Raw genomic sequence first — 23,256 nt, 5'->3', positions numbered from 1 at the left:
TAATTATTCTTTGCTGTAAGAGACAGATGAGAAACTTTAACTTTTCAATAGTAATTTTTTATTTTCTCTTAAGAACAGTTTTTCTAAAAGAAAAGATATATGAGGTAAAGAGATTACTAGTGCTATAATTCATGTAACTTATTGTAATATTATAAAAATATAAGCAAAAATTTCACTCATGTAATTCATCCAGTAGATACTATCAGGTCCCTAAAGCTTTATTTAGAGTAGTAAATAAATATATGGGAAAATATCAAATTTCACTAAAACAATGAGATATCATTTTACATTTATTAATTGGGGGGGATGGATATTAAATTGTCCAGTGTTTAGATGAATCTGATGCAGTTTAGGAGGCTTTATAAATTTAGTATGATGTTTTGGATAGCATTTTTACCATTTCATGTAGGTTTAGTATATAGTATTAAAATCTTGTACTAGGCTTTTGTCCTAAAGAAAGATTTTTTTTTCTTAAAAATGCACCTCTATCTACCCAGTTATTCATGCACATGAAAAACTGGAAAGTTCACAAACGGCCCTCACTAGGACATTGGTTACATAAATGGTATAACAACAAAAATAGCCAACAATAAGATCAAATACAGACTATATAAAATTGATGTATGCTTACCAGGATTGTAAGGCCCAAGAAAAAAAGGAAATGGTTGATGAATAAGAAAGGCAGGATTGGATGATTTTTTTTCCTTTAAAATGTTATAACATTGTCTTTTTAATTACATGTTTAAATTCCACAAATAGAAGCATTTCGTTAACTCCTTCAATACATTCCAGTTAGTGTACTGCACTCCCACTCACACCTCATGCCAAAAAGAGTTAGTATGAATATCTATATGCCTGATTTACTATAGGAATGTCTTCTGCTTTTAGCAGCTTCTGTATTGTGATCTCATACTTATCTCCAGATGCACCTAGAAGTGGAAAATAATTATATCATTATATCTTCTAATTATCAAAAATGCATTAAATATATATGTTAAGTACATATATATACAAACAAACACACCATTATACACACATATATATAGTCACAGCACTGCTTTTGGTGCGAATGTCAGGGAAGATTTGTATTTTCATGGTTTTAAAACTATTGGTGATATTTTAAAGTATATAAATTGTAAATCTGAAGCAGAGTAACACTACTAGGAAATTATTATAGTCTACTGAAAAGTGGGGAAATGTTTGGCTTAAGGGTATGAATATTTTTCCATACAGGGAATGTTTTAGAGAATTGAGAAACTTAGGACCTTTCTTTAATAAAGCACCAGAAATGAAGGCAAAATATCTTCTAAAAGTTGTGGGAATGTGGGAGCGTATCAGAGAGAGCGTAACCTGAAGCCATACCTGGGCATGTTTTAGATCAAGCTTGTCCAAGCTGCAAGCCACAGGACAGCTTTGAATGCAGCCCAACACAAATTCATAAACTTTCTTAAAATATTGTGAGATTTTTGGTTTTTTTTTTTAGCTCATCAGCTATTGTTAGTGTTAGTGTATTTTATGTGTGACCCAAGACAATTCTTCCAATGTGGCCCAAGAAAGCCAAAAGATTGGAGCATCCCTGTTTTAGACTGTGGTCTTCCTTAGTATGAAAAGATTGGCTGTGATTTTAGAGTGAGTCTATGGGATTACATAAAATGTTTGCTTTACTATTTTTGTTTGTTTGGCGTTTTAGAAATTACACAGAATGTGAGGCTGTAAAATAATCCTTTAAAAGCAATCAACTATATTAAATGCCATATCAATCATAGTGTCAAGCCTATACTAGTGCTGGGTATACTAATCTTCCTGCCTGTAGGAGTTTAATGTATTTTAGTAGGTGAGACAAGCACAAAAGGAGTGTGTTCATAGGCAATAGTAATAATGCATACTGGATCTGAAGTCTGCAGAGAGACAGGAGCATACAAGTCTACCTGAAAGTGGAGAGGTATGAAGTCTGGAAAAGGCTTTCCAGAAGTTGGACCCAGAGCAGGGTATGGAAGGGTGATCAGGAGCTCCCAGGTCAGAGTAGGAGGGAAGACAGGTTCCAGACAAAGGTAAAAGCAGATGCAGAGATACGAGAGTGAAACAGCATCTTAGACACAAAGAACTTTGGGTCATCTGACATTACTGTAATGTGAAATGCATAGGGAAAAGTGGCAAGAAATTAGAAGAGAGGTGAAAGGTGGGGAGCAAGCCATAAAGATCCTTGCTAGGACTTGATTCCTAAAGCACTCAGAATGCTCTTCAGTCAAGCAGTAACCTGATTGGATTTTCATTTCCTAATGCTGCTCAGTCTTGGGCTTGAGTGCATGGAAAAGCTACTAGCCTTATGAAGAAAGTATGGGGCTGTAGGTGGCCAGAGTGAGCTAGGATTGCAGCTTAGGAAGGCCAGAATGATTTTTTAATGTATAGACTTTTAAATTTTCTAAAACTTAATATTCCATAGGAAATAGAATGTATTCTAATTGGAAATGAATGTCCCATGTAGGTGACAGTATGGTACCAAGTTTGGTGACCAAACTTTAAGTCCAGGCAGACTGGTAATGGCACATCCTAGTTTGATTACCCTCACTGAGCTTCTAAACCTCTCTTTGCTCTCCTTATCTGTAAAATGGTATCATAGTGGTATCATAAATGTACCATACCATTATATAAATAAAGGTACCTGGTTAAGTAGTCAATAAATGTTAGCTATTATCATTATAGTCCACATGAAAGGATAAATTTCCCTAAATACAATCTTTTTTCTCGTTACCCATAATATGAAAAGGATGTGGTTACTTTTCAAAGATATTGTAGTTTCTCATTATTTTTAGACACAGAACTGTTTGAGTGTGTCACGTTGCCAGTAGAAGTTTCCTAGTTAAGCTGTGTTTCGTGTTCTCCACAGCAGTTTTTGTTATTCATAGTTCAGCTATACAAAGATAAACTGTAAGACCAACTTCCTGCCCTTAAGGAAGTCAGAATAGTGAGAATTGGGGGTTCCTCCAGGTTTCACTCTCCCTATTTTTTTTTTTTTTTTTTGACCAGTTTTTTCAGCAAAGTCTTGTTCCGAAGCGAAAATTATCCTGAGATTGTTGCTGAATGCTGCCGCATTTCTTCTAGATGTTTTGGCCTAGGAGAATCTTAAGAAAACTCTCCTCTCATTTTCAGAATTTCTGGCATTAGCTTACTAGTCTCCACCAATAACTCATTTCTCAAATTGAAGATCCTGTGCACTAACCTATTGAAGTTGGAACTGATATTCTTAGAATGAAGGTCAGGGTCTCTTCCCAAATGTATAGCCATGATTGTCTTTGGATTGGCAAGATTTCCAAACTATACTCCACTTACTGTCATTAAGCTCTTGGTGCATATGGGAAAGCTAGCAGATGTTATTAACAACAAACCACACACACACACACACACACACACACACACACACACACACACACACACACACTCTCTCTCTGTCTCTCTCTCTCTCTCTCTCTCTGTCTCTCTCTGGGCTTGTTTCCATGCCTTTCTCACAGCCCTGTATGTACACCTGCATTTTGTATATTGCTAAATGTTCCTGGAAGTATAGCCAAAAATTTCACTTTCCTTAGAGTGGGTGTTTAATATTTACGTTCTAAATTAAATGAATACAGCCTGGAGATCCTATTTTCAACTTTCCTTTATGTAAGCTCTAAGAAGTTTAGTCTCCCAACTTTGGGGATTATATTAGTAAAATCAGATCATAAAGTTCTAGTTAGAACCTTCAGAGGATGATTGTTTTCAATAGCCACATTTTCCAGAATGCTAAGGTGTTAACCCTTTAAGTACTATAATGGTAAAACATCTTGGATAGAAATCATTTTAGAATATATTATGTGTCTTTGCTGGTCACAGTGGCTCACGCTGTAATCTCAGCACTTTGGGAGACCGAAGCAGGCAGATCACCTGAGGTCAGGAGTTCAAGACTAGCCTGGCCAACATGGTGAAACCCCGTCTCTACTAAAAATATAAAAATTAGCCAGCTGTCGTGGTGTGTGCCTGTAATCCCAGCTACTAGAGAGACAGAGGCAGGAAAATCGCTTGAACCCGGGAGGCAGAGGTTGCAGTGAGCCATCACACGACTGCAGTCTAGCCTGGGTGATAGAGTAAGACTCCATCTCAAATAAATAAATAAATAAATAAATAAATAAATAATAGAGTATTTATGTGTCTTAGGAAGTTAAATTAGATGGTATATGTTAAATACCTACAGCTGTGCCTGACACAGCAGATTGGCAATGAATGTTAGTTCTCCTTATCCCCTTCTCCCTTTTCTTCATAACTTTGAGATATCCTAGTGAATATTAACAATTGTGCTATGATTTCTTTCCAGTTTTTAGGAGTACGTAGAGTTTTTCTATGTAACTGGGCTTATTTCCATCTCCTATCTGCTCTTCTATATTTTCTGTAGCTCCCTTTGTTGTCAAGCTACCATTGCAACTCATTTCAATTCACATGATGCACTACATGGAGGAAAATATGAGTAAGAACAAAAGTCTGCCCTCATAGAGTTCCCTGTCCAGTAAGCATAAGTATACTTAAAACAATAACTGTAATAATGTGAGCCAGTCACTATTCACAATAGTAAAGACTTGGAATCAACCCAAATGTCCATCAGTGACAGACTGGATTAAGAAAATGTGGCACATATACACCATGGAATACCATGCAGCCATAAAAAAGGATGAGTTCGTGTCCTTTGTAGGGACACGGATGCAGCTGAAACCATCATTCTCAGCAAACTATCGCAAGAACAGAAAACTAAGCACTGCATGTTCTCACTCATAAGTGGGAATTGAACAGTGAGAGCACTTGGACTCTGGAAGGGGAACATCACACACCGGGGCCTATTATGGGGAGGGGGGAGGGAGGAGGGATGGCATTGGGAGTTATACCTGATGTAAATGACAAGTTGATGAGTGCTGACGAGTTGATAGGTGCAGCACACCAACATGGCACAAGTATACATATGTAACAAACCTGCACATTGTGCACATGTACTGTAGAACTTAAAGTATAATTAAAAAAAAAAAAAGAAAAAAATAATAATAATGTGAGCCAGTACAAAGTAAGTGCCATGAGAGAGGGTATTGGAAAGCAGGCAAGATCACACCTAGTGTAGATGTTTCAAGTTACCAGATTGATATCATATAAGCACCCTTCTTCCTGTTCTAAATTTATGTGTTAGATATGGAATCTAGATGAGTTTCATATTATCAGTGAGCATAAATAGACTTTGGCTTGCAGCCCTTATGGGGAACTTTTTAAATAAAAACATGATCATCTGGAAAATGGGGATTAAAAAATAAAATAAAAACATGGGAACACTGCAGCCTGGACTTTGTGACCATCAGATTTGATTTTTCCTTGCCCTCTTGCATTATTCCATGCTGGCTGTGGTCCACTCGGGTGTGGTTTCTGTATAGCTTAGATCCAGACAGGTGGATGTTCCTGAACACAGGGTGTGCATCTGTATTCACACAAATACACATATACACCCACAAAAGGTTCCTATTTAACTACAACTGAAAGAGTAGTAGAGTGAAGAGGCAGGAATGGTAATCATGGCAGGAGGAAGAGAAAACAGAGGACTCCAGAGGAATTCTGATTCCTCTGTGACTCCAGCTGTATCTCTACCTCTTAGAAGACTACTGCCAGGAAGTTATTAGGAAAAGCTTTGAAATTGTGAGCGCAGGAAAAATCCCTTGCTAATGCATTTTGAACAAGATGGAGCAGAGATCAGTGGCAAGGTAACTGTGCTTAAAATTATTTCATTCCACTATAAAGCAGGTTGTTCTGACTTCAGTGTAAGCATTACAGTGCTCCTGACTTCCTGGTACCTAATTGGAGAAAGAGTGGGAAACTGGGTCAAAGATTGCTCCCTGTTGCTTTCCCTGTTGTCTTCTCTCACTCTGCGCAAGTAGCTTCATCCTACATGCTTTCCAGTGAAATACATTAATCCTGCTTTTACTCACTCTACTGCAAAGTGCACAATGCTATGGGCCAGATTATTTAAGCCTATGCATATTAAAGTATTTCGGATTACCTTCCATATTTAAGAATCTCCTTTGAAATTGCAAATATGGGAGGGAGGGTATGGTTACTGCTTCTCCAACCTCAGCTTACATAGACACCCCAAAGCCACTGGGTCTCTGCACTAGAAGGGAGACATAAATAGCACCATCCAAGCACTCATCCTGGCCTTCCCTGAATAGGACCCTGGCATGTACATCATCCATCAATCTGATTCCCCTTTCCAGAATAGACCGTAATGTTAGTTCTTATCATGATCTTTCATTCCAGAACACATATCGTGTTTCCAAGTTCTCAGTTCCAGGGATAGCAGCCCTGCTGAAACAAGCCTCATCCCTGGTAGATCCAGAAATGTGTCAGAAATATGGTTCCAGGAAGGGTACACTTTTACCTCAGTTTTCCTTCTTTATACTCAAGGCTCTGGTACTCATGTCAACTGCCAACTCTCCTTTCTTCTCTCCCTAACTCCCATTTCCAGTTTCTCTAGTGTGCCTTGATGGGGATAGGGACACAAACCTTTATCCAAATGCTTGGGGGCAGATGTGGTCTGGAATTAGGAGGTTTTAACATTTTTGAAAGGTATTAAACTGAATAAGTCATGTACTCTATCACCTTTGTGAATCTGGGATACCATCCCTAATTAGATACACTAATGTTTCCATAACAAACGTTTAAATATTCACACAAAAAAGAATAAAACATAAATATCATCACATTCATTCAAGTCAGATTTTGCTGCCAAAACTTTATGAAAAAACTTTAGGCTTCCAAAGCTGTTTAGACTTCAGAATTGCAATAAATTCTGGTATTAAAACAAAGAAATTATTTCTTCATATTTGAGTTTTCAGTTAAAATACTAAAAGGGATTGGAGGACTCTGGATATATCTGCACATTTTCCCTTTAAAAGAATCTTCTCTTCTGAACTTTATTTTCCCTCTTTTGGAAAATATAGAAAATTATTAAAAAGAAAAGTTGAAAATCATTTGTAATACCCCTACTATTGGAAAAAAAAGATAAAACCCTCTTCAATCACACCTCCCTTTCTCACCTAACTCCTCCCCACCCCAACTCCAGGTAGCTATTGCTTATATCTGCCAACTTTTCATTAGCTTATCTCAGCATTTCCATATGTGGATGATAAACTAATGTATCAGATATGTGTATATGTACTTTTTTCTTTTTTTTGGACAAGAATTAGATCACATTTCCCACAGATCTGCATCTGTTGTTGTTGCTTTTCACTTAACAGTGTACCCTGGACATATTTCTAAGGCAGCACATGTAAATCTCTTCCATGATTTATAAAGGCTGCCTAGTATTCTTTTTTGTAGATATACTCTAATGTATGTATCTTATTGTCTATTAAAGATGCTGCGAGTTTTTTGCTATTATAAGCAATGTTAGAAATGTTTTAGGTAACCATGTATTGCTACTGCAGGGTAGATACCTAGAAATGAGATTTTGGGGTCATGGAGTGTTTAAACCCTAACAGATTCCACCAAATTGCTTTATAGTTTTTCCAATTTACAATCCACAGTGAATGAGCAAGTCCCATAACCTTGCCTGCACTAGATGTTTTCACACTTAAAAATTTTTCCTCAGTGTTTACTTAAACAAACAGACTCCTTATAATGTTTCATTTAAAAGATAAGAATTAACTGGAAGATCTTAATATTATTAGAATTACCTCTAAAGTTATATAGTCTAGATCAGGATTTCTCAAAATCTAATCAGAGGACTGTCTGCACCAGACTGTCCTTGGGCTGCTTTTTAAAATGAAAGTTCCTAGTTCAAACTAGGCCTACTGAATCAGATGCACAGAAGGTAGAGCATAGGCAGCCTGAGCTGGCTCAGATAGGCTCACAAGAGCCAATTGGTAATTTGCAGTGTTTTTGTAAGCTGATTGTTAAATATAGCGATCATTAAAAATAAAGGCAAGAAATACTTAGAAATCTTTATTTCCTAATTATTTTACTATATTTTACTATTATCTGTGCTCTTGAGGGTATTTGCACCTGTTGTATCTGTGTGGTAGAAATACTACAAAGTGTTATTTTACTGCTAATTTCTTCCTAAAGCAGTGATGTCATGTTGGTAGTTTGAAATTGACTGTGGTGGGAAAATTTACATTGAAATCAGCTGTGGTGGAAAATTTTACACCATGGAAATTCACAAATAGTGCAAGTATAAGTTCTATCTATTATTTTGCTGGCTGTCTAGATCTGAGAAAATGATGGAGAGGATGTTGGCAATGTAGATTACTGTGAATGCCCCCCAAAATTTAGGACATACTCTTCCAGGATTTGCACACTATTATCCATTACACCAAAGATTTTGCTGACATCCTTAATGTGCAAGTGCAGTTCCAACATATGTCTTTGTTGTTTCACTAAACAAAAATATTAACAAGAATTCTTGTCTGAACTACTTCATGGCAATTACAACCATCAGTGGGCGATTACAACCATCTAAAAAGTAGAGCAAAAGTCAAGAAAAGAATTGTGTGAGAGTCAACTGCTTATACGAAGTTAATAATGAAAAGTATTGTATATTTTATTATTATTTATAAATTGTTTGCTGCACATTTTTGCCAGTAAAAACTGTAATAAACATATATACACACGAGTAGTGTGTATTATTTTTCACAGAGCTAGTGTATTACTAGAATATCACTGGGCCCAGGATTCTGAAATTTTAACAAGCTGCCTCATTGATTTTTATGCAAACTAAACTTTGACAACTGGCACTCAGATTTTCCTAGTAAGGATTAGAGTCACTCCTGCATTTTTTTTCCTATACAACAGGTATGTCAGGGCAATCTCCTGGGGCCTAGGACATGAGCAGAATAATTTGCATTTACCAAAATAAGTTCAATTAAATCTCAATTCTCTTAAGAAAAGGGGAGCTTTGAAAGAAGAAAATGCATTTAATTACTGTCTAGTTCTTCTAGCACTGTATTTCATTTAGAAATTCGAAGAGGAGTTTATTTTCTTAACTTTTTCACAAAATTTGGCATTTGGATTTTAAAATTCTTTAATAGAAGCTACTTACAATGCATATATGACATTCTTAGAGATTCCCCTCCCCATATACAGGGGCAAAAATGTTCCTTCTTCACACTTGATCTAGATATATATTTTTGAAGAATGGGCCAAAATAATTTATATTCCTTCATTTTTCTACATTTTTATTTTTAAGTGGGATATATGTGGTGACAGACACTAGAAAGGGAAAGGAAGAGGTCGATGAAACCAACTCTGAAAAGAGAAATGATTGGCAAGAAGGTAGCATTCAACCTGCACGAAACGCCATGGCCTTTTCAGTTAAGGAGAAGAGGTTGAAATGGGCTGAGAAGGCACTGTGGAACAGGAAAGCATGACTTTTTGTTTTCTTCTTCTGAAAAGGATGTTATGTGTCATGTACTAATTTGTTTATAAAGCACTTGTTTTTAAAATCAGAGACAGAGAACAGAGTTCAGGGTGACAGAATGAGAACAGTCTAACTAAAAGGGATCATCAGGCCTCACCCTTCCGTTTTACAGAAATGAAGATTGATGCTCAGAAAGGTTGCATGACTTGCCTAAGGTAGTCCAGTGCTATTTAAAACCAAAACAATTTAATTCGTATTGGATTTCTAGTTTGTGTATGTAACAAAGTTCATGATCTAACTATATAAAACAAGTAATAGAGTCACTGTTTTTAAAAGTCTTTTGAGCCATAGTTATGAAGTGGAATGAACTGGTGCTCAGTAAAATTAATATTAATAAAGATCAGAGTGGTTTACTTCATCTCATTTATGCCTTTTCATTTTCATGTCTGAAGTAATCCATTTTCTTTATCATGTAGAGATATTTCTAAATCAGGCTGCTTGATAATCCCACTGATTTCAGAATTGTAATCGGATATTCTTCATGTTCTTCTCTAACCTTCATTATACACAAGCAGCTTGATGTGAGTCATGTGAATGATTTCAGGACTATTTAATACCTCCCAAATGATCTAAAGGAAGCCTATTATCCTGCAATACTTTTTTCTCTTGCCAGTCTCTTCACATAACTGTGAGCTCTCTGATTCTCTAGCTTGCTGCATTTCAACTTTGTTAATCATCTTTAGTATGGAAGACAAATGATCCTTAGTCATCTCATTGATTCCATGGGACACCTGTTTATTTTAATACCTAAATATGGCCATTATGTATCAGAAATTACATTTTCATTCATTTGGTTATGAGAAGATATGTAAAGCACTGCAGTTATACTTCTTTTTTAAAGAATATATTCAGAAGGTTTTTTATCCCTTAAAATATGGATTTTTTAAAAAGTAATTCAACATTGAACAATATAGTATTTAGCGTAAGTGATGTCTTTTTTGGGAAAAGAAAAGCTTTCCTACATGCAATTTAGCTTTTCAGATTTACATTTCGTTCTTCTAGTTTTTTGAGAAATCCTTATGCTTTACCTTTATTGATGCCTTTGCAACTCATGTTTTTTTAATCACTCATAATTATTAACTCATTTTTAAAAGCTGGTCAGAGCTACATAGTCATCATCTAATTAATTCCATTTGAATTAATGGCAAATAGCTTTAAATTTTTAACCCAATTAAATTAAGAGGAGAAATAAAAAAGTCACTTGCCCACTGGCACAGACAAAAATTAGGAGCTACATAATTCTGTTTCAGTGAAATTTAGTTCAGGGCGCTCACAACAGTAGCGGAGGTTGGTTTTTCACTGACCACTCCCACTCCCATAGGCTTCCTGCCTTTCATGTTGTTCCCCACTGCTCTCTTCATGGCCCTGACATGTTTGTTTATTATGTTCTAGGAATTCTGGGAAAAGAAGGAAGTCATTAGAGAGAAGTGCTAGGACTTGCACATTCCATTTCCCGTTTAGTACTAATTCCTTTTGTGTTAATTAACTGTTTTTACTTGTAAAACGGAAAGGATACCCTAAACAGATACATTACCTAAAAAAGTATTTGATGAAAACCATTCAAATATGTTTAATAATATTGATAGAATATTCTATTAGCAAAATAAAATCAAACATTCCCTAGACGCAGAAGAGAACCTTCTAGCCTTTCTATTTCTATTTCTCCCAATAGAAACGTTATTCTTTTCATCCAGTTTGTAAACCCTTCACCTGATCTCCATTTCTTCTCATTACATATTAATTATTCTTTTTCCATCTTTAAAAACTTTCAAAACTCTTTCTTCTTGTGGGACCATCTATCCTCCCTCACACTTTTTGAGTCTCATTTCTTTGCAAGTACGTCTTATCCTTGTTTCACAATTTAACTGCGACGTACCCCAAATAATAACTGAAAGTAAAGTAAAATCTGGTCAATAGCCACAGACCCTTCTTATGCTGATGCTTTGTATTATAGTATAAAGTCTTGCAAAATTCTAAGGGAATGTTGAGAGATAATTCAGGTCACTGAAGGGTTTCAGTATTTTTTTCATTAACATAATAATCATACTTAGCATTTATATACTACTTTTCGATTTAGAAGTGCCTTATAAATGTTTCTTTTTTAATCCTCATGCTACATTACTACATAAACATATTGAATGATGGAAAAATTAATACTAAATCAAATGTATGAGGTATAATGTTCAAAGTGTATTCCCTAATTAATACCATGGACTACATGCATACATAATTATATGTAAATTAGATATTTTGGATTTATTTTTTCACCAAAGAACCAAAACGCAATACAGAATAGTATTTTAAGTAGATTAAGATGATTGGGTTGAAAATGTAGATACTGATTTTAGGTTGACCTTAAAAAATATATTTATGCCAATTAAATTATAGCTTTTGCAGAATATAAACTTTCTGTGTTCCCAACAAAATGGGTTAGTTTTCCTGCCAGGTTACCCTTCCTTGGTTTATCATGAGTCTTTAGAGGTTTAAGTAAAACAAAAGAGGGACTACACATTGTTGCACAAAATAGTTGAGAATTCCAATGGGAATGAAAGGAAACCTTTTATATATGTATATACACACACATATATATGAAAACACCCTCAAGACTATCAAAAATTTGTAATAATTTTATATGAGAAATAGTTTTCAGCTTTATATTTTAAATTGTATTTAAAAGGACTTTTAAAAATCAAAGCTCTTCAATCCCTTTTCATTACATGGTTTATTTTAACTAGTACTTTGTTTATGGTTTCTAGACTTTTGCAGCTACATTCTGGACTCGGGGAAAAACAGATAATAATTGGGACAATGCAAGAGGAAATTGAGATTATCATTTAAAGTGTGTGTGTGTGTGTGTATAATGCTATATATATTTTATAATCTATAATGCTATATATATATATAAATAAAACAGAGGTAAGAAAATGAAAAGTAGTTAGTAGGCCTTTTGACCAGAAGAAAGAGGAAATAAAAAAGTAAGTATTTCTTGGTAACCAAGTGTAATATTTAAAACTGCCCAACCAAAGCCCATGAAGCAAGTGAACAAGTTAGTTAAATGTGTCTTTTGGTTTTGGCCAAAAGACACCTCTTTCAGAAAGACAAATAAATGTTTAAATATGGTATGTACGTAAATATAAAGGTTTAAAATGTAATGCCTCAGGAAGGGGATGTGAGTGGAGGATTTTGGGGTGCTGGTTACATGGATGTGTTAGTTTTTTAAGTTTCCTGGATCTCTACTTTCTGATTTGTGCACTTTTCTCTGTATCAGAGTTCCATAAAGGGTTCTAAAGCCAATCAATAATTTTGAAACTTAGCACCATACCTCTAAAAAATAACTTTATTTATCGAGGATTGGTGGGTTTTATCTTTTAATTTGACTTTCTTGGAAGGATGCCTCTGGAGCAGGTTCATAATTGTGAGAGATGAAATAGTATAAATCATAACTTCACTGTAGACTCACATTTTCTGCATTCATAAGAGATGGAAACAGGAAAGTGCTTTTACATTAGTTGTGCCATAACATCCTCCACATACAGAGCTATTATAAAAGCGGTTGTAGTGCCTGCCTTCCTGCCTTCCATTTTGATCTCTTTTGGGAACAGCACAGTCCATCATTTGTGAAAGTCGTCATCTTGCAGGATGGGTAAATGCATTTTCTCTTCCTTGCCACAAGGCAAATGGAAACTAGTAATTTCTAGTCCCATAGCAGTGAATACAAAATCAAAAGAGGCTAACTCAATGCAGTGACAGTTTCAAAAGGAATTATTTTTGAAGATTTTTTTTTCCCGTCGTGCTGGTTTATTTAGCACTGAAGCTTGTCTGCTAACCCAGCTTTCAGCAGCCTCCAGGAAAACCTCGGTGTAGCTGGTGTAATGTATTAACAGTGCCCCTATTTCAGTTATATTTTGCTAAGCAGATACACATTTGCAATGACAGCTTAAAGTGTTGATGCTTTTGAATGGAGACTTTTTTATCTCGATGTATCTGTAACTGGGGAGTCCTGATGCTCAGGACTGGTAACTCAGATTTTGTTTTGAAGGAACTAATTAAAAAAAATCTGGTACTCAGATTTTGTTTTAAAGGAACTAATTAAAAAAACTTTAATATATGAATTTTCTGGTTAATTTGGATGACCACCATTTTTTGAGTAGTGTTAACTGACTTTAGTACCTGCATTTCTTTTTTTTTTTTTTTTTTTTAAATTTATTTATTATTATTATACTTTAAGTTGTAGGGTACATGTGCATAACGTGCAGGTTTGTTACATATGTATACTTGTGCCTTGTTGGTGTGCTGCACCCATCAACTCGTCATTTACATCAGGTATAACTCCCAATGCAATCCCCCCCCCCCCCCCCCCAAGTACCTGCATTTCTAATCCAGATAGTCCAAAAAAAAAAAAGGAGCTGTGTCTTAGCTTCATTAAAACTGGAGTTTCATTCATCACCTCTAATAGAGCCCAAAGTGAACACAAGATCTGGATCCGCTGTTCCCTCTGTTGGGTTCATTTTTTATTTGCCTCTCATACATATGTCCCATCCCTCTGCAGCAGAGTTTCAGTTGCACAGAAATGACCTTTTTTATATAACACAGCCCAACTGTATAGAAATATCTTTTTAAAAAAACAACATGGCCCAACTGACACAACTGACAGTGATCTGTTCCAATGCTAAGGAAACTGGCTGTGTTGGATCTATTAGGAGACCTCAGTCTTTATTCTCCTAAGGGATTTTCAAAGTAATTATAATTATATGAAATTTCCCTCAACTTTAGAAATTAATCCCCAAATAATCTCCTACTCCTACTTGATCACCTTGGGAGCCATGATTTAGTCTCAGCAAAACATCCTGTCCCAGTAATTTAATGTTACTAATTTAGAAAGAACCATAAGGTAAAGATCAAAACAGCTTAATAGTCAAATAGTTATTACAACATCTATGTATGTGTATTATTGCAAAGTCATTTGCATTTACTGATAATATAAAAATGATGCCCTTGATTCATTTTTGTTTGTAGTTTCAAGACAGAGAATGTAGAGAAGGTGGCCTTTAAATTAGTTCAGAACACTCTGGGAGGGTGGGAAGATGTGATGCAGTTTAGAATTATTTGCTTCCAAATTTCCTAAAAAAAAATTTTTTTTTGAAACATTCTGTCACCCAGGCTGAAGTGCAGTGGTGTGGTCTTGGCTTACTGCAGCCTCGACCTCCCGGGCACAAGCAATCCTCACAAGTAGCTGGGGCTACAGTCACACGCCAGCACGCCTGGCTAATTTTTTTTTTTTTTTTTGTAGAGATACAGTTTCACCATATTGTCCAGGCTGGTCTCAAACTCCTGGGGACAAGTGATTCACCTGCCTCGGTCTTCCAGAGTGCTGGGATTATGGGCATGAGCCATTGTGCCCCGCCTAATTTTTATTATTGAAGATGTTACTTCTTTTTGTTTCTCCTAAGACTTGGCAGTGGTTTCAGGCATACTTTTTAGTACCTCCTTAAAGAAAATCCATTATCCAAAAGGGTGGCTTGGAATAGTAGGAAATGAGTGTGCTCCTACCCTTTACCTTCACCTTCCTAGGAGAGTGTGGTGAATTGAAAATCACTCTACAAATGTCTTTCTGAAGGATGTTCCCAATTAGTAGGACATCATTTATAACAATACATTGGTTCCCTCAGGATCAGCGGTTAATCTCTCTTTATATTGAAGCAGGAAACAACCAGGACAAGATGAACTCATAAAGTATAGAGCACTATCTCTAGAGGAAAAATTAGGAGAGACCAACAGAACCATCTAAGATCATCTAAGAACATAAGATATAGTAGGTTATTATCATACATTATTCCACATACTTTACTACTTAGCTATGAATCCAAGCAGGAACTACAAGCTATTATGAGAAAAGCAAGCTAAATAGTTTGGGATGGATAACCTCATATCCCATGCATTCACCTCCCATTAAGAGAATTGAGCTTCCTACTTAAGTGTATGTCCTTAAGTACCACTGGTTACTTATCTATTCTTGCTTAATTCCTTTATCTTAGCTTCCAAGGTATTTGAACCTTGGAAATCTCTAAGAGATGGAACCCTTATTTTTTATTTTTGCCTTTTTTTCCTAGTAAATAGCATTTATTAAACATTAATATTAGAGAATTATATTTGACACTCAGGTGTGTCACCAATTAGCTGAATTACCTTAAGAGGCAACACACTTAATCTCTGTGACCTCTTTTTCCTATCCATAAAGTGTAAGATTTGAACTCCATCATATCTGGTTTTCTTTTCGGTTCTGAGATTCTATGAGTCTGCGTATCTGATAAAATACTTCAGTGTGGTTATACATCTCTGCCTGAGCAGAGGAAAGCAATTTCTCAAAGGCAAGCTCAGACCCTTGTGAAGTAGTCATTCAGTTTCATCTTCCTTAAAATTAGATTCTGATTGAATGCTATTTTGAAGTCTCATCCAGTATCTGGAAATACTCATTTCTTTCATTATCAGACTACTCTTTGGAAGTCTTACCACCCAACCACCAGCACTGCAATACTGTCCTATGTTGTGATGTGCCTCTAAGGCATTATCAGACATGGCTATTTTACATTTCTTTTTAAAAATTATTATTTCAACTTTTCCACTGTAAATATCTTCAACATTACAAAAGCTTCTTCTACATGCATATGACATTATAATGGAATATAATGACATAATGAAATATCCCTCTCAGTTTTACCTTATACCTATCTAGTGAATGAAGTTTCATCTCCATATCTTAAGACCCCTTACACTAAAATTATTTTTACTGCAAGAGAACAATCACTATGAAACATCTTTTTAACAGGGATGTCTTGGGGTTCAATTCTCTGTAAATACAGGACATTAGTAGCTAAAGGCCAAGTATTTACCTGTGTACCTTTGAGAGAGAGTTAACCTGGAGCCCAACCCAATGAAAGAAAGAATATTTACTTTGGAATAATAAAACTAAAATAAGAATAAATGAAACCACCTTAAAAGAACAGCTGTTAGGACTTTTGCATGATAATGTTGTATAGAATAAGTGAATGTACATTGAAAGAATAATTTCGATATCAACACAAAAATGACCTCACTATCTTTTCTGCAAACCTAGGATCCCGTTGAACTGACTTCAAGCCCAATACTCAGAAAAACAACCAGGTTGTCTTGGGTCTGGTCAAGGAGTGCATTGTTACTAAAAGTCATGGAAGGACCGGAAACATTATCAACTTCCTCACGGTCCCATGGCCTCTAATTTAAGAATTTCATTTTAGCCAGACCATGGTATTTATCTTACTAAAATTTCTTTGCTTCACTTATGATTTTATTCTGTATCTACCTAGTTCAGACCCTTCTGAGAACATGTTTTGCACAATATCTTCAACATACCAAATTTCAATTCTAATTTCTTTTTTTAAACTATTTTACCCTTTTAATGTTCCCATGTTTTTCCTGCTTTTTTCTGGTCCTGTGTTATTACTTGGAGAAATTTGATGTGCTTCAGTTTCTTTCATTAAAGAAATTTCACACTCAAAACTGTGAAAATACATTTCTTGAAAATAAAATATTCATGTGCTGATTTTTTTTTTGAAATCTACCAATGGAATAATAATAACTAAGCATTTAGTGAATTTTTCCTATGCTCTAAATAGAGTGCTAAGTTCTTTACTTAAGTTATCTCAATTGTAGACTACTTAGAGTTTCTTACTGGTATAAATATGGATCACTAGTGCTAATCTACTGAGTATTGAATACCTAGATTTTACTTCTCTTCGACAAAGGAACTCAGTGAGCACCTAGTTGAAAACTGATGATGGTCCTGTAAGACACTATCCTATAATCAAATAATTCTGCAAGATTGAAAAATACAAATGAATCCCATACCTTCTACCTGACAAATCTGGCATGTGGAAATGTGCAATATTAATACTGAAATATAAATTCAATATTTATGTTGAAATGTAAATCTGTAGTTCATATAGCTTATATAAACTATAAACTAAATATATGTAAAAAATACAGAAATATGTATAAATATATTTTGCTTCCTTTCTGCCTTTCCTTCAAATTCAATCCTCTTATTTGATTATTTTAGTTCTTTGACTCACGGCAGTTCCCATCTGTTTTTTAAGCAGCAGTATTCCATTTCTGTGGTCCTCGACTCTGAGTTAACTTTGCTATCAATTCTTCTCTCCTTTCTCCTTTTTACATTTATTCTAGTCACAAAATAAGTCTATCCAGCTGGCTTTTTCAGCCAGGATATATGATTTTGATATTCTGAGTTCATTTTCTGTACAGTTCTTAACTCTCTCAGTACTGATTGTTTTTTCATTTTATGTAGTAAAATATTAGCAGAAGCATCAATTTTTTATTGCATTAAACGTTTTAAGTGTCAAGTGCTTTTATGATGATGCAGTCAGAGACAGATTTTATATATAGCCTAGTGAATTGAAATGAATTAATTCTTAGGAGGTTTCATATCTTGTGGCCCAAGCACTGTATTACAACAGAAGGGCAAAGTCAGAGCACACTGCAAATCATCAGGGAAATATGCAAAACTAGCTGAAGTTTCTGAGTTCATAGAAGTAAGATCAGCATAGAGGTTATGGAAATAATAATGCATCACTGTGGCAAGGATCGTGTTGGAGGTCATAATCTTCACACCAAACACTGAGGCTGAAATATGCTGCTTGTCAAAACTGCCACCTGCTGTAGGAGCAGCTGTGGATCCACGACCCCTGCTGACCACCTTGTTTGAGGGCATTCAAGTTGCTCCCACTGGAACTTCTCACTGTGTATATGTGCAAGCATATGGGCTCTTTAGGTCAAACTGTGGAAATAAACTGAAGAAATTAAAAGTCTCTACAATAGTAAAATTCTATTTTGAAATAATGAATATATGAGTGTCAGTAGACTTCAACAATGCCTAAAGTATATGAAAACCTAACTTATGAACTACACTTTTTAAAAAATAAAAAAGTCTGTTGTTTGGTGCAGCATGGAGCAAACTATTTTAGTTCAGCAACTTTTCTGGGTTTTTCAACAATACAGATAATGCATAGAGAGTAGCAACAACTTTCTAGTATTTAGTATGTCTGCAGGAAAGTCAATATATTGGTCAATTTGATGAGTCAAGAAACACCATAGACTGCATGAAATGGTAGTTCTGTTTTTGCTGTTATGATACATTGGCAATTAAAGGAATTACTGGATATGAAAGTACTCAATAAATCATAAAGAACAATACAGATGAAACATAACTTGTGTTTTAAAATATTTGGTTATAATAATTTCAAACTTACTAGTTTGAAATCTGTTTTCTACATTTTCATATTTAAGATATGTGTTTCTATGTGTGTTTTCAGATAATCACAAGGACTGTTCTGGTGTGTCCTTACACCTCACACGTCTGCCGTAAGTACTTCCATTTTTCCTAGAGCAGCCGCAAATTTAAATCTTTGTGAACTTAGAGTGGGAAGTTCACTGTATTAATTATCTGTGGGTAAAAATTTACCTAAACTAACTGGCTTAAAACAACAAATATGTATTGTCTCATTTTCCTGTATGTCAGTAATTGGGCACACTTAGCTGGATCCTCAGGCATGTGGTCTCACACAGAGGCTGTAGTCAGAATCTTGACTGGGGCTTCAGTCAACTTAAGGCTTGACTGGGGAGGAGTCACTTCCAACATCACTCACATGATTGTCGGCAGGCTTCAGTTCTTTGCTGAGTGTTGGCTGGAGATCGCCCTCATATCCTTGCTAAGCGGGCTATAAACAGGGCAGCTCACAATATGGCCACTGGCCTCCATCATAGAAAGTAATCAAAAAAAGCAAGAGAGGGCGTGCATGCAAAATGGAAGCCTTTCAGTAACCTAATGTTTGAAATGACATACCATCACTTTTGCCATATTCTGTTTGTTAAAGATAAGTTACTAAGTAACTCAGGAATGGAAAACCAAACATTGTATGTTCTCACTCATAAGTGGGAGCTAAGCTATGAGGATGCAAAGGCATAAGAATGATGCAATGGACTTTGAAGACTCCCTCAGGGGGAAAGGGTGGGAAGGAGGTGAGGGATAAAAGGCTACAAATTGAGTTCAGTGTATACTGCTTAGATGATGGGTGCACCAAAATCTCAGAAATCACCACTAAAGAATTTAGGTAACCAAATACCACCGTTCCCCAAAAATCTATGGAAATTAAAAAAAATGTTAAAAATGTTTAAAAAGATAAGTTACTATACTTCTTTTAGCCCACATTAAAGGGGAGGGGATTAGACCAGGGCATGAATGTCACAGCTAGGAATCATGAGAGCTGATTAGTCAAGGTTCTCCAAAGAAACCTGAACCAATAGGATAGAGAGAAAGAGAAAGAGTTGTTGTAAGGGATTGGCTGACACTATTGTGGGGACTGATTAAGTTCTAAATCCATTGGGCCAATTGGAAATTCAAGGAAGGGTTGATGTTGCATTCTTGAGTCCAAAGGCAGTTCACAGGCAGAATCCTTTCCTTTTGAGGGGACCTTAGTCTTTTCCCTTCGGGCTTTCAATGGATTAGATGAAGCCCACCCACACTATGGAAAATAATCTGCTTTACTCAAAGTTTAATTTAAAGGTTAATCACATTTAAAAATCACCTACCCAGCAACACCTAGACTAGTGTTTGACCAAACAACCAGGCACCTGGCCAAGTCGACATGTAAAGTTAGCTATCACAGGAACCATTTAGAGCCTGCCTTCACATGAAAAATTATTTTTTAAGGAAAAAAAATTCTTCCTCATTTTCTATTTCATTTTGATTTTCACAAGCATCACATTTTATAAACCAGAGTATTGAGGTATATGGTGTTTTTCCAAAACAGTCATTTTGACTTTTTCAGGTAATTTAGAAAAATATTATTTTTTTCTGCAGACAGCCTTTAATTGCTGGCATGTACCTTATGATGTCTGTTGACACTGTTATCCCAGCAGGAGAAAAAGGTGAGTAATGATTTTTTAATATTTACCATTACCTCATTACCTAAACTGTAGAAATGGATTTATGGTGTATTTTTTATAAACTTTAAAAATAATCAATATTTTTACGTCTTGGAAAAATAAACCAATACTTTATTGTCCTTGGATTTAAAATAGATTTTTGTATTATTCCAAGCCAGTGGTTTATTACTTTTCCATTCTTTGTTGAGATGCTAGGAATTGAGGCCCTTGGGTAGATGTGTGTTATATAAATTAAAGAATAAATATTGAGTATTTAAAAGTAAATCATCCATTCTTGAGATGCAGAGGACACACTGCATAATAAGCAGTAACACAAACTTCTACATAGAAAGGTTTACAAATTAAACGACTAGCAAATCCAACACCAACTTAGTCTTTAAACTTGGATATAGTTGGCTTATTACTTTACTTGCAAAATGGGGATGATCATAGCTGATTCTCCCAAGTTTACTAGAAGCGATGAGAATAAGTATAATATTATTTATCAATATATGTTATGCTCCTCTAATGAAAGTGCCATATGATATATTGTTCATTTGTTTTCACTGGGAATCTCTTAAAGTTAATGACCAGTATGGTCTCTTTGTTACCATTTTTCATCTATTATAAAATGAATATTTATTGAATAGTTACTGTGTTAGACTGTAAGGAAGGAACAGTATGAAATGTCCTCTTCTCAACAGGAACTGTCAATCTAGTGATCTTAGGTGTCTGCATTCAATTTTTCAAAAATTATTCCATTCCAAAAATAAAAACCAATTTTTAAGCTTTCTCAACTGGATAAATTTCAAGCTAAAGGTAACAAATTAAGCCTACGTTTTCACTAACAGAGTATTTTGATTTGGTTCTAGTCATTCTGTTTATGAATAAAATAAAAATATAAGGCAAGGGGTTCTGAATTCATGTGAGTAAAATGGCTGGCACAGAATAAGTGCTTAATATCTTGTGTGTTTAAGTCATAAGAAAACCTCAGTCCCTAGCATCTTGTGAATACCCTGTGCATACTTTTAGACAAGAATAATGTCATTTTCCAGTTGAATAGTGACTTTTGTCTGTGTTTTCATTTCCCACAGTGGTGAATTCTGACATTTCATGCCATTATAAAAATTATCCAATGCATGTCTTTGCCTATAGAGTTCACACTCACCATTTAGGTAAGAACTTTACATGTTAAATTATAAATATTTACCATTATGCTTCCTGGTGCCATAAATTAAAATGGGAATTGTGTTTGACCTTAAGTCTGTTTCAATGAAAGTGATTTCATATAAGACCTTGAAATATTTTATGCTGTTTTATCATATTGTTTTTACTAAGATACTCAGTATTTGCGGCTCTGAAAATACTCAGATTTCTACTTTAAAGTAGGAAAGTAAATATGCCTTTTGTTTTTCTAATACCTCATTATATTATATGATTAAAATTTGTGTTTATTACAGGTAAGGTAGTAAGTGGATACAGAGTAAGAAATGGACAGTGGACACTGATTGGACGACAGAGCCCTCAGCTGCCACAGGTGTGTAAAATCTAGTTTAATTTTGAGAGAAAAAAATATTAACCAGCAGAAAGTAATTTTTAAAAATTATTATGCAACTCTTATGACTTTCTCTAAAAATCTCTAAATCTGCCTTAACTGTATAACTGAGCTGTGTAATCTCTTTTTTGCAGTTTCCTATTTGGTGCTTTATTAGTTTTCTCAATATGGTCAAAGCATGTTGGTGGCCTTTTACATCCCATCATTTGTTCAGAGACAGAATTTCAGACAGCTCTTCTATTATCACATTTATTCTGATTTTTATGGGATGCATTTGCTAATAGTACTTATTTGTTTATTTCAAAGTTTGGTGCTCTTGTCATAAAGTATAAAGTGATTAATTAAAGGTGAACTCTTTTTATCTAGTGATTATTTGTGTGTGTGTGTGTGTGTGTGTCTGTTTCACTATCTGTCTTCGTCCTCTCTACCCAGAGTGTACCAAGCTTCACATTATTAAAGTATGTGGTTCTGTGATACATTGTATCAATAGAATTAAGGTCAAAACCCCTCTGATCAGTTGAATGGATGCTGAAAAAGCATTTGATAGCCGGGCGCGGTGGCTCATGCCTGTAATCCCAACACTTTGGGAGGCCGAGGCTGGTGGATCATGAGGTCAGGAGATCGAGACCATCCTGACTAACACGGTGAAACCCCGTCTCTACTAAAAATACAAAAACTTAGCCTGGCATGGTGGCAGGCGCCTGTAGTCCCAGCTACTTGGGAGGCCGAGGCAGGAGAATGGTGTGAACCTGGGAAGTGGAGCTTGCAGTGAGCCAAGACTGCGCCACTGCACTCCAGCCTGGGCAACAGAGTGAGACTCCATCTCAAAAAAAAAAAAAAAAGCATTTGATAAAATTCAACATCCCTTCATGATAGAACCCTCAAAAAAAAGGGTAAGGAACACAATCAAGCATGTAGTTCTGGATTTTATTGGTAATATTAATGATTCATTGTGTTTGTCTTTTTGGTAGGCTTTCTACCCTGTGGAGCACCCAGTTGATGTAAGTTTTGGTGACCTACTGGCTGCAAGATGTGTATTCACTGGTGAAGGAAGGACAGAAGCCACACACATTGGGTATGATTCTGCACATTCCACTATTTAAAGATATTTTATTGGGATAAGGCATGATTACAGGTTACAGCTATCTTTGTGAATAAATTGTACATTTTTTGTCCTGTCATGGACAATTACAACAAACTGTGGCATTTTATCATTTCAAAACTGATTGATTTGGATAAACCCCAGAAC

The 23,256-nt window shown here is 35.4% G+C and overlaps 1 protein-coding gene across 25 annotated transcripts in view; it reads left to right on the top strand.

Moving 5' to 3' along the window:
* The window catches only part of PAM (peptidylglycine alpha-amidating monooxygenase), a 283,361-nt gene that overhangs the window by 178,735 nt on the left and 81,370 nt on the right, over positions 1 to 23,256 (top strand). For all 25 annotated transcript variants that reach the window (XM_050794832.1, XM_050794857.1, XM_050794855.1 and 22 more), the window contains 5 exons: positions 18,841 to 18,889; positions 20,388 to 20,455; positions 21,547 to 21,627; positions 21,913 to 21,989; positions 22,979 to 23,082. In XM_050794832.1, the coding sequence (XP_050650789.1) occupies positions 18,841 to 18,889; positions 20,388 to 20,455; positions 21,547 to 21,627; positions 21,913 to 21,989; positions 22,979 to 23,082 (379 nt within the window). The remainder of the gene's footprint in view (positions 1 to 18,840; positions 18,890 to 20,387; positions 20,456 to 21,546; positions 21,628 to 21,912; positions 21,990 to 22,978; positions 23,083 to 23,256) is intronic.

Source organism: Macaca thibetana, chromosome 6 (genome assembly GCF_024542745.1).
Source record: "Macaca thibetana thibetana isolate TM-01 chromosome 6, ASM2454274v1, whole genome shotgun sequence".
Lineage (NCBI taxonomy): Eukaryota > Metazoa > Chordata > Mammalia > Primates > Cercopithecidae > Macaca > Macaca thibetana.
Note: the sequence above shows the minus strand (reverse complement) of the source record. Positions and strands in the feature narration are given on the sequence as shown.